The sequence below is a fragment of the Vanessa atalanta genome, chromosome 13 (assembly GCF_905147765.1).
Source record: "Vanessa atalanta chromosome 13, ilVanAtal1.2, whole genome shotgun sequence".
Taxonomy (NCBI): domain Eukaryota; kingdom Metazoa; phylum Arthropoda; class Insecta; order Lepidoptera; family Nymphalidae; genus Vanessa; species Vanessa atalanta.
In genome coordinates, this window is record NC_061883.1 from 6,858,050 (window position 1) to 6,871,778 (window position 13,729).

Sequence of the window (13,729 nt, forward strand, 5' to 3'; positions counted from 1 at the left end):
TAATTTAAAGAATAAATTGTACTTATGTTTGTAAACTAAACTGTTTTTATAAATACGAATGATTTTCGCATATGCAGAACATAACAAGAACAGTGCGCAGTAAGATTAAAAATGATCGAGCCAGCAAATAGAACGCCGTAGACGCCGTAATGGAGATTATTCTAAAAATAATCCAGAAACTCATGGACATTAAGATGAGCGTGGATCTTAGTTGCTCGATCTTATAATCCACGTGGTGAAATAATTCCAATTTGATATTTTGTTTTACATATACCAGCCACCACGCATTGGAGCAGCGTTGTGAAATAATCTCCATAGGCTTATCAATAGGAGAACGGCTGTCGATTTATATACCTGAGTAAAAAATAACAGGTAAAACAGCTCGTTTCACTGTCCAAGCAGAAGGTCCAGAGATTATTGGTTGTTTCATTATTGTTCCGCTTTATGTAACTAAACATGTTATACATAATTGAACATAAAATACCAGCGGGTATAAAAATCCTACGGGGTTTATACATTTATGGTTATAAGCTAATAATATTCGTAGTTATTTAATTAATAAATAGGACTATATATGTAATACCTGTCTATTCTATTGTTACAGCTTAATTTAGATACATAAATTATTTACTTTAACAGTGTTAATGATTTAATAACGCGACAGGTCGGCCTTGCCTAACCTAAATTGCAGGCGCCATCACAATAATTTAATTATAGCATAAAATTGTTTAAACGTGGGTTAAATTTAAGGTTTATTGTACGGCGTACTGCTCTTCCTTTCACATAGAAGATTATGTAATAACGGTTTTTTGTTTTATAATCAAATAATAAGACGTATAAAAACTGAATATTTGTAATTAATATTCATAAATCGTAATGAATTCGCCAAGGCGAGCGATCTGCTCCTCAAGCGATAAGACGCGCCATTTAACCCCTATTTTATTCTGGTTTCCGTGTTGCTATTATAAGCTTACAATAATATTAAATATTAATATTGTGTTCTAAATAGACTATGCCTTAACTTTAAAAGAGAGCATTTATATTTATACTTCTGGAATAAAATACTTTTATTTTCATCTTTTCATTTACCACATGTGTAACTTGAAATGCTATGATGGAAAAACGTTAACGAATTAGGGTGTTGGTATCGGGTGTTAATTGGTTACTTACATTTAATGAGGACGACCGAGTCGTGGGGCTCGCACTGCACCTGGGTGGCGTTCATGGCCAGCAGCCCGCCGCTGCCGACCCCGCCACCCGCTCCGCTTGTCTCCCTAAACATAAAGAATAATGTTAAATACAAGTTAAAATTATACGAGCATATTTAATTTATACATATAAAAAATATAAAAATCTTTCTGAACAAATAAATAGATGGCTTATTAAATGTTAATTGAACATTTTTGAAGTTCAAGTAGTGGACAAAATATTAATGTTATTTGTGAATTTGACTTATATATATATATATATATTATTGTAACTAAAGTAATTATCTTATATAACAATAATGTAAACACATTGATCATAAGAAAGAAACTTGTTTAATTAAAATATAATACTTATTTATTGATCAAAAATTTTTAAATTTACACATACATGAAAACGAGAACTTTCTAAATAAACAATGAAATTATATAAGCACTGCTTGGAGGGTGCTTGAAATATTTTTAAAATGGGAAATAAGGTGATGTAATGTTCGATCAAATAGCTCATGGCAAAATATGTGAAAAAGGAATACGAGTGAAAGGAATTTTTCATTAAACAGTTGTGATGTAATTACAACTTTCTCTCTTTTATTTTCTTCATTTATTATACCACACTTGATAGTATGAAAAATTGTATAGATACACTTTCTTTAAAGATAGATTATGTGAATGATATCTTCATTAGTAAAGTATGCTTTAGGTGCATCTATACTGAAATAGAAGGCAATTTCTGTGTCTACAACTGTTTGATTCTAAAGAAAGTCACTAGAACAGCACAGCAATGTAATAATATTTTGACAATTTAAATAAAAGTTGCCCTAATTTCCCTTTCAAGTATATAAGGACCTAGCTTTACAAACAAAAGAAATATTAAAAATATTTATTAATAATAAAAAAAACAACTCAAGAAAACCACTACACTGTTAAAAGTAAAACAACAAAAAAAATGTTAATTTATTTTTCAAAAATTATTAATAATACAAAAAAGTTTGTATTGGAAAAAAGAATATATTACAATTAAACTAAATTGAATGATAAATGTCAGTTTATCAATGTAGAAAAAATTTTATACTTTTATATATTTAAGTGATTTGGTTAAACTTTTTTTAATGAAACTCAGCTTGCACTTTTTAAATATCTGTTGTAAAATCTACAGACACTTCACAATGATTGTTTAGTTTATAACATTGATCTATATCAAGTTTAATTCATAATATCCATTGTAGAGTTTGATTTGTCACTAATTGACAACTTCACCTATTGTAAATATCCGAGAACCTTCAATTATTTTAATACTTTTATTTAGATTTTGTTGAAATAAATTGCGATAAGAATTCAATTTCTGATTTATATATCTATGGTTGTTACATGCAAAATTTCACACTTACGAAACAAGAGTAAGAGAATAATGGGTCTAAATTGTTAATAAGTAGTATTAACTAACTACTTAAGAAAACTTCTTCAAATATAAAAGTAGAAACTTTATATTGTTTGATTCAAACAAAATGTCACTGGACATAGTCCACAGTACAAAATAATCGGACCAAACAATTATATTCTAAATGTTTTAAAATAACTATTAAAATGGAACATTGAATGTTTAATGAATAAAGCATTGTTGGATACCATCTGTTTGTTGTTTATATGTTTTCAAACATTGTTTTCCAACTGTTTTGTTTCGACACAGACCAAATAATAGCATTGAATTATATTAATACAGTATGATGTTTATCTCTATATAATTCATGATGTTTTTTACTGTATTTATAAACTATGTAAATGATAACACTAGTTTTTACTAGTAGACTTTTCATTTAAAATGTTTTCTATACTTCATTCTTATATTCGCTAAAAGGATTAGCTCATTATTTAATTACTTCAAATGGGATTTATAATTATTACAATTTTGAAACTGTTTTCATTAAAAAGAATGATGAGTCTCTGTCTCATAATTCTTGATGGTCATATATATAAAATTTGATTTTAATGTTTATTTATTACAGGATTACTTATCCCTTGCAAGAATCTTTGATAAAAAATCTTTGAATATTTGTCATTGTTACATCGTCATTGTAAAACATTTTTTAAATAAAATATATGAAAAATCATCAAATCATTATTTATACTGAAATATAAATAGTTATTTATTTGCTATTGATTGATTAAATCAAAATCTGTGAAATATATAGATAGTTTACATCCCGTCTATAGATGTTGATGTTATTATATATAATATTACAATAGCTAAAGTACGCAGTAAAGAACAAGAGCAGTGGCAGAATGTGGGTCAGGGTTTTTTTTTTATCTTCATGAGAATCAAATAGGTTTTCTACAAATCATTGACCTTTTGATAAATAATTATTCATTTTTCTTTAAAGCTTGTTATCTTATCATTAAATGTTTAAAGAATGATTCATTGCTATATATTATTTCTGGTGTTAAAACTTGATGTGTCTTAAATAAATATTTATTTAAAAAATTAAAAATGCTACATTTAGGAGGGGCTAAGAAAAAATTTTTGTTTATTCATTTTAATATTTAGACTACTAAAGATCAAATGCTAACTGTGATTATATAGATATTAAAAAAGCCCAATGGTACTAGTTTACTTTAAAAGGCTTTGAAGGCATCTGAACTTTAAATTTTAATTTAATTGTGAGAAAGATTTCTAGCCAATATTTGATTCTATCAAATAAAAGCTATCTGGATTTTATTTGACATATAATTAAAAAAGCATTTGTTTATATAGCATTTGGAGGAATCTAAGAACTACCTACCCAAATGTTTTATTCTTAAAATGCATCGGTTACTTGGTCGCTGGTTACTTTGACATTTGACACCGACAAGCTTGGACATCGGTCAAAATCGTTTACACAATTTTTAGGTCAAAGTACGATGAACTTGAGAGCGCTTTACATACCGTAAAATGCTTATTGCCGGCACTTGCTTCCCAATGGAATGCGTGCAGGCAGGGCCCGCATTCGCTAGGAAAGCATTACCCACAGTTTTATGCACGTTTGGAAAGTTTCCTCAACGGAAACCGGCCACGACAACAATCACTGATCACACTGCTGGGTTCACAGGCGTATAACCTGACAGGAACGTATAAAAATAGCACCACTCTTGTTTTATTCACTGTTACAGACAAAAGGCACTGGTATCCAAGTAACAACTCTGAATAGCGACACTGGTTTGGAACGTCCAATTCGGTATGTTTTCAGTCAGCTCATTACACAATCGCATCTGTGAACGTTTTTTTTCACACGCGCATATACAGAAACTTGTTTCTGTTGCTTGTTGAACGAAAGAAAATAAGAATGAAGCGTCAATCTCACTACGATAACCGAAAAACACAAGCAAGCAAGACAAACGCGCAGCTGGCTAGCCGTTGCCTCTCGCTCGGTCGCGGTCCGCGGGTGTGGTGCGGGGTGCGGAAGGGTGGAGGGGCGCGCTCCTAGCGCCCCCCAACCTTCCTGCTTCGTCTCGCAAGTCATTTTCATTATTACGTTACGTTCATTTCATTTTATTTTAAAAGCTGCATGCGTTCGCTATTCGGCTTCATCAAACTCATAAGCTGATGCGCTATTTTACTTAATGTATCATTTTAACAAGATACATAATATTTTATACTTAATAAAAAATCACTTTGGTTAAAGCGCTAATAAACGACCGTTATTTCTCAGAAAAAAGTCTACTTATTTTTTTAATATATTTCTCGAAAAAAAAATAATCGTTCGCTCGTGATTTTAGGAATATGTCGTAAGAGAACAGCTACCAACAGTTATTTAATTATCTTATTTTTTACAAATTTATTATTAAAAATTTAGATAATACCTAAATCAGATTTTTGTAAATGGCTTAAATTTTTTTTATTCATGGCATTTAACCTTATTACTCCACTTTTTATTGTATATGCCATGATTATTGTAAATGTAGTTCATTAAGTAGGGGCGAACATATTTTAATTATATTATATTATATTAATTTATGCTCGTTTCTTGAGAGCCTTTCATGGTTTTTGATTTGTCTCTGAAATTGCTTATACATTCCACAATAAAAACGGCATTTTCACACGACACACTTTCGTTCAATTTTCGAGAAAGTAATCCATCATTGACGATCTATCAAGGAGTCTGTAAGGTTTCTCCGCATCTTGCCGAGGGAGCTCGGACAACCCCTGTAATTACGCGCACTTTGCCGGCAGATGAGTAAATGCTTGAAATTCTTGGTTGCAGGGAAAGTGAAGTGTTAATGCGACAACTTGATCATAGTGTCGATCCCGTAGCATTACGAATCGGGAAGGATTTTATGAACTTTGTAGGTATCTAACCTTTCATGCTTTTATAATTGAGACGGTTAATTATAAAGTAGTACTAAGTTTATGATCTCTACGTTGAATTTCTCACTTGTTTGGATTACGGAATGAACGACATCTGCTTCTTTTTTGCTGATAACGAGGTACCTTTACTCTACCCGATGTTACCTACCGAACGGAAATGGGGTGCGGCTGGGTGCGTCCTTGAGAGAGCGAATCGAACCGGAAATATCTATTGAATGTTTTTGTTTTATTTTTGTCAATTGTACCTGAACGCTTGTGAGGCTGTGATTCAATGAAACTGCTAAGTAGTACTAGTACGTATTTCGTGATTGTGTATTATATAAATATATTATATGATATAAATTATTTAACAATATTTATATAATAAAATGACAGAGGCAAGCCCTCTTGTTATTTTAACTATACTTATCATAAATATATATAATTATTTTAGTATTTTATTAAATATATATATATATATATATATATATATATATATATATATATATATATATATTTATATATATACACATGTATATATATATATATATATACATGTGTGTATATATTATTGCCTAAAATTAATAACTGTTAGCATGGAAACATAGATAGGTATAAACGGATATCCTTTCTATTTATGTCCAAGGCAAATGCAAATTAAGCACCCTGCATACCTAGTTCTGACTCCTAATATTTCGTCACTTTGTCATCGTATTTGTGGCTAAAAATAGACACCACAGCTACAGCGGCCGTTAATGTTAAGTTGTGTAGTTTTTGAAGCAAAATTTTGTAGCAAAGAAATCAATACCTACATTTGATTGTAATATATTTGACCCAATAATGAGTATTTATGTTTTCGGCAATGTATCCGATTTAAATAACTTCGTTTTGAAATCAAAGTTTATCGGAGGTATATAAGGAATATAAGTATATAATAATAGATAAAAATATACGATTTGGAAGCTCTATATAATATAGTATATATTTTTTATACTATGTGTACATTTTATGCGGTTTCATTGGGGTTTACTCCAATAAATGCGTTAGTTAAATTTTATTACATTACAGCAGTTATCTAACATAACTTTTATTCTATATGATTGTGTTCCTACAATTTAATCTTTAGGTAACACGGTTTATAATGGTATTTTATTATGTTACAATGTCCAACTTACGTATACCACCAGAGTATACGTAGTATACATAGTTGTGTTTAGAGAATTACTACTAACATAAGTATATTTATAGGTACCAACTAACAAGTAGGTACGTCGCATGCCCAGCGCGCCTTGCTCAAAATATCGCGTCGCCCCGGCGACTTCCGTCGATTCACCGCTGGCTGCCGCCCGTGTTTTGTACTTCACCATATATGTACGTTGACCGTCACATTCAATAATTTGTAAAACGTAACAATTCATCAACGAAATGAAAGAAAGATTATAGTTTGAAATATCATTTACAGTTGGTATTATGAGCTTGAGACCGTAAATAAATAAAATCATTTCATAAATAATGTACGTAATGCCATTTTGGCCCATTTGTTAAATTGGCCCAAATCCTACATAAAGCGTAACGAACCTTGAATCTTTATTGAGATTTCCATACTAGGTGATTTTCTTCTTTTAATGCCAACATATTTTTTCTTATTTTCATATAGAGTAGGTGCGAATATAAATATTTATATGTTGCCGTTTGTACTGTTCAATTGATTTTCTTAATAAAATAGCGTAACTTTGACTGAGTGGCCTAAACCATACACTAGCTACGCATCGGATCAACTAGCCAGATAATGTAAAACGAAGTCGCATTTCGCATCTGTTTAGATGTTCGCTAAAATATTTTAAATTACCCAATGGGTTTTAACGCGGCTTTTACAGTTATTAACTAAATCCTTAAATTAAGCTTTTGAAACGTGCCTGAACTTGGCTTACGCTTAGTTAACTATAAGAAATTCCACAACGTTAAATTGAATCATCCTTCCGAAAATAGGTGATTGCAATTATCTATCTTTTATAGAGAAGTTAGTTATGTTATTAAACATTTTAATAAAATATAGGTATGTCAAAAACTAGGGCGTGCAATAAAACGTATTTTAAGACCGGTTACATCGTTAGGTGTCAATACAAATAAATAAATTAAGTAATAAAATTCTGTTGCCACGGTAAATGGCATTATACTAACATTTCATTATTCCCAACATGGAGGTCTATATAATTTCTGACTTAATAGACTCTCCGAGGACACTTGAGATATCGTTTTTGTTCTCTTTAGTTCAAAAAAATCGCAGGATATATATGTCTTATCAGTTGAAGTGCAATGGAAACAGACAGAATATTTTTTGTTAAGTTTTTATGTGATCATTGTCCCGAGTTCTTCGGCGGCAGACGATGAATTAAATTATCAAAACTCTGGTTGAGTTAAGTGTCGGCGGTCTTATTTAATCTTCGAAGTTTCTATTTTATCGCAACCTTGAAAAATTTATACCGATTGTTAAGCGTGAATTATTCGTAGTACAAGCAATATAGTTAATTTTAAGACTTATATTTTAATGTTCTGTCGCTGTTTTTGTTACAGTCATGGATATGCGACCTAATAAATCAAAGTAAAACGTTTTATTATCGCATTTCGTGTACGGAGTTGTTCCAGTTCAACATAACTGTCCGCAGGTACGTCATGTATGAAATTTAAATTCAATTGATGCTGCAGACAATTTGTGCCGGATACTTTTCGAATCACTCAACCAATTAAAGTGCTATTAGTGAATTGAATGGTGTGCATCAAAAGGCATTGTTATTGATCATTAGGCCACGGACCATTTGACCCGCGGTATCAGTGTGGCATGAGGTCAACGCACCTTCGCTGTTGGTTTGGTTTCCCACATTATCTGGCGCTTTTTAATATTGCCGCTGTGTTTACGTTTCATGTTGCCAGAAGTAACATGTTTTTGTATTAAATAACAAGGTGATGTTTTATTATTATCAAACTGTAGATGTGATTTATGTACGTGTTTACTTAGCTAAATTTAGACATGAGCGTAAAATAATTTTAAACTAGAATTATAGGTTAAATTTATTTATATATATAATAAAATATGAAAGCTCTTTTTATTTATATAATGTTTATTATTTTGTCATATTTAAACGTAAGTAATATAAATAGGATAGGGAAACTTACTTTTTAAAGGTTTTCAATGCCGACATGTCCATTGGAGTACAAAAATAGCTTCATAAAGGTAGACCGTATTAATTGTTTCATTAAACAAGAGTGCAAATGTAATGATTTTTATACTTTGATAAAGAACTTCATATAGTGCATAAATATCTTCCTTATTTCTTATCAACAATTTTACTCTGAATTCGAATACATTGTAAATGTTTAATGTACTTTTTGCGGGAAGTAATTAAGTCAGTACGATTGTAACATGACAATAAATCACGACTTTATTTAGTAATAATTATTCGATAACATTCTTGAAAGCAATTACAATAATATGACTCGGTTATGCCTATTAACGTATGTAATAATTGATCTGAAGTTGCCGCTGCGTTAGTCAATAGTGTTTTATGTTTTGAGTGGTATTCATTTAAAATCGTAAAAAAATTGGTATCAAAAAGGTACGAAATGGATATATTCGAAGATCAAATATTACGAAGATAGATATAATCTACCTACGTCCTTTTAAAGACTAAAAAATTTGGTATCGGTAACGATAATAATGGCAAAAGATTCTCAGCTCCGGGACATTTATGTAGCGTAATGGATTTCATATTAAATTACCTATGCAACAAAATCAATGTTGTTTAAATAGTTTAAAATTTAAAAGTTTTACTTAGATTTTAAAACTGCGTTTACTGGGAAATATATTTTAACCCATCAGATGTAAAATAAAAACTGAACAAAATTTGATACAACGACACAAGATTATTTGCCATAAATCATGCCCAAACGAATCGAACAGAATTGTTTTTAGAACTGTCATAATAAAATATAATGAATGTAAATCTAAATTTTCTGCCAGATCATTATGTGTGTTTTATATTTCCGTCACCACTTCTCAAATCTAGTTCCAAACAAGCGGTGATTATCTCTATCACTTGATCTTTCTCACAAAACCGTAGAATAGCCTATGGGCTTCAAATTACATAAGCTCACTGTGACTGATTCCGTATGAAATTTTATTTTCTCCGTTAACTCGTCGACAACATAATATTATTCATAATTGGTTAGCTATTAACTATTATTTATGGGAGGCAAAGGTCTTTTACGTTGTCGTAGGCGGCTAGTTATGTAACGGGTCACGTTTGTTTTAAACGAGTTTGTGCTTGCGCTCGACTCTGTCCGCGTATACATTGAATATTATGATAGTTTTATTTAATTAATTAATGAAGAAAATTATATTGTAGAGCTTGTAGGTTACATTTGATATGTAAATCTAAGTTGTCAACATAAATAAATATTTTTTATCCATTTTAAGTTAATAATTAACATGATCGAAAATAGCATAAAATTCTACTCAGTTTTACCCCCTTAACAAGAGCAGACAAAGATATATAGAAAGTGAGACAGATATATAAAACAGTGCATTGTTATTTTTTTTTCAAAAAATATATATATACAGACAAAACGGTTTCAATTTTATCATAATATATATAGATGACGATGTTCCCATCATGTACCTGCAACAAATTATAAATAATAATCTCGATAATATTATGCATTAAACTATTATCTACGATATTAAGATTACAAAGTATTTTTTTATGAAGTAGTTTGTTTTTGTTATGTGAAGGTAGACGAATAAGGAAATAGACCGCCTAATGGTGAGTGGTCACCTTCTCTTTAAAGAAACAACTACTAAACAGCTTTATACCATAAAATGTTAATTTATGTTAATATATACATAGAGTAATAGAGTGATCAACTAAATATAAAATAATTCATAAAAAATAATTCGGTACTTTCTTTCTTCTGATACGATACGATTGAAAGTTCATAAACAACAATGGCCGAACGTGCGCAATGATAAACACGTTGTTTTATCGAACATCACTGGCTGATTCATCATCAATACAATATTCTTAATTATTATAATTTTTGTAGTCAAACTCATCTACGATGACTGCCCGATCGGAGTGAAAGTATTCTGGTTTCGATAATCACATCGTCGGCTATAGACGCAAGTTCAATGCCTTGATTATGACTGTTATTCAAATTTTATTCTTTGGCTTTCTTACGATGAATGGAGCTGGTTGCAGGTGCCGTAATCGACGTAAGACTAGCTTTTTACACTGGTATAACTCGTGACACATGATTTCCATTACGATGTCAGGTCTTATGATAGATCCGGTTGTAATTAATTAACAGAACGGTCGACCCCACGTATTCTACGAAATGTTAGAGAATGGATATGTAATTAATCTACTATATTATATACAATTAAGATAAACCTACGCAGTTTTTAATCGGTAATTTATATGAATAAACAAAAACAATACACTTTATTAACTTCACACAAAAAGTTACATAAGTTCATAATTCGCTTGTTAACCTACGAAACAAAACAATACGGTGACGTAGGAGATTTGGTAAGGAATTGTGCCGTTACCACGATACATGTAGTTTACGTTTTGATTAATATGAATAATTAGTTTTCAATATTATACTCTCGGAATAAAGTTCAGAGGAAGTCAGTCACTAACGACATTCGTCAAACTTTACAAACGCAAGGCAAACTGACAACATCGATATGATATAGGTACACGTAGATTGTAAGTACATTACTAAAGTACTGACAATATTGTACAATCTGTGTTTTCTTAAAACATTAAGGCCATCCGTTAATTAAGTCTTCAAAATTGTCTTCGTAGTCGTTAAGCTTTAATTGACGACCATTTTGTTTTAGATTGTAAAGATTAATTCACAATGTTATTTTACATTCAATGATATATTTTTTACCGTCTACGAGTTATATTTAAAGTATAAATAGAGTTCATTAACATTTAATTTCGATGACCATTCGATAAGTACGAAACGCATGAATTCTCTCAACTCGTTCCGAACAAAGAACTCGAAGTTTTGCATTCCGTTTCCCCGTCCATGCTGCTCTTACTAGTAGGTATATTACATGAAAAATGTGGTTTATGACTTAATACGCTGATTTTGAAATTTAAACGAAGGCGTCGTTTAAATTCTTAGGCGAGTTGAGAGTAGAGTAGAACACAACATTTCAAATGCTAACTAACTGAGATAGGGATGATATAAAAGTATTCGGAAGTTTTCCGAATGTTGTCTAATGCTTGAAAAGAAACCATGACCTGCGGTTGGATTAATTTTTATACTAACAATTTTGACTCTTCAAGATATCCTAAATTTGGATATGATGTCTTGTCTGGGTAAATACAGTCAAAAGTTGTTAATTATTATGTATAGTAGCAAATACTTCTTCTTTATAAACATTGGGCAACATCCCAAAACCGGCTGTCAACGCAGTTCAAGATTAGATGGTAACTCCGATTGCATATAAGCCACATGTAACGGTGTCTATACCGACAAGCAATAGAGATAACAAGGTTAACGGAGCGCCCCCTAGGCATACGAATGCGTTTACGAAGACGATAAACACGAAAGAATGCTAAGTTACGTTAGTATTACATAGTTTATTTTATTCACGTTATTGGTAAAAGGGTTTATGTGTGATGTTCACCTAATTCCCATTTGCCATGAAAGGGTTTTACCGTTACGGTGACGTAACAAATTTCGGTCATACGTTTCATATTTCGATACACACTAACGCATAACTGTGAATGTGTATTTATTGTTAAGTTAAAACATAAATAGTAATTTATTTCTGTAATTATGTAGATTATGTAGATATAAACAATGAATAAATAATATGAATGTAATGGAGCCATAAAAAATCAAGATAGTATATACTTATACTTATTATAAAAGACAAAGACGCAATTATATGTGGTGAGAACCAAATAAAAAAAAAACAATTTTAGTATAACTGAGATCACTTTTAATCCAATGTATATTTTGTAAGTTTCTCTTTTATATTTTATTTTCAATAAAGAACATCCATAAGACATTAGTTCTTGATGACAATTTTATTGGGGCGTTAGATCACATCTGGTACTTTAAAACTGTTATTCAAAAATATTGCAACTAAACTTCAATTTTTAAAATATTGATATATTATTTTATTTTATCAAGATTTGTATTGTTAAAATAAAATAATATTTAAATTTTGATACGGAACCAAATATAGATTTATGTTCTAATACGACAATTAGGTAAATTCTAATACAAAAAAATTTAACGGTTATTATGAAAATAAAAGGTTAATTTTATCCGTCATATAATTTGAGTTATATATACTATACTCGGTTTTTTTACGAGATTCCTTATTTTTAACAAATACATATAAACAGTGAGTTTCGACTCAGTTGAATCAACTGTTAACGGTCAACCAAATAGTTTTATTTAAAAATGCGACCTCTTTTCCTATTTAAAACCGGTATTAACGTCATTACAATTATTTAATTTTACCCATCATTTCCTTACTAATATGGGTCATTTGTTTTTATTGGCCGTTAATTTTTCAACAACCGGTACAGTATTTGTTTTAATAACTATTTGTACCAAAAATATATTTATTATTCGAGAACGTACTGACATATTTGTTCGAGTTTAATTTTAAATGTTGAAGAAGACGTTATTTATACAACCTGTTTCTAATATTAGAAACTTAAATTAGGGATATGTAAGATAAAAATTCTTTATTAATCATCGGATCAACATGACATTTGGACTTCTTTGATAAATAAAATGGATGCTGCATGTCTTAAGGTCTGCTTGAAAATGAACGATTATATTGAAAAGATAATAAAAAATATGTAAGGAGCGTATATACTTTGATTAATGACAGTTATGATAACGTCAATTATTTTTTGTTTGATCGACCACTTCTATATTTTTTAATACGGTTTTTTTAACTTTAATCAAAGAATTATAGGATAAATAGGTGATAAATTTCTATAACGGTCCACGGTGAAAGTGTATGAACTAGGACCTGCACCAGTATTGTTGATTGTTGTAAGACGACGGTCACGCTTCGCTAATTTGAATGCTAATACGGCGTCAGTAATAGAATAATCTTGTTAAAATACATTATATGGTGATGAGGTTCTCGGCGAACTGAACT

General features: G+C 30.4%; 1 protein-coding gene across 2 annotated transcripts in view; it reads right to left on the reverse strand.

Moving 5' to 3' along the window:
- Positions 1–4,619, reverse strand: part of LOC125068019 (rho guanine nucleotide exchange factor 10) — a 36,896-nt gene extending 32,277 nt beyond the window's left edge. Inside the window, exons 1-2 of one of the 2 annotated variants that reach the window (XM_047676972.1) lie at positions 4,126–4,619; positions 1,171–1,274 (exon numbers count right to left, since the gene is read on the reverse strand). In XM_047676972.1, the coding sequence (XP_047532928.1) occupies positions 1,171–1,225 (55 nt within the window). In that variant the 5' untranslated portion in view covers positions 1,226–1,274; positions 4,126–4,619. Of the gene's footprint in view, positions 1–1,170; positions 1,275–3,982 lie in introns of both variants that reach the window. The other variant, XM_047676969.1, reaches the window with a different exon arrangement.
- Positions 4,620–13,729: the final 9,110 nt, after the last annotated feature.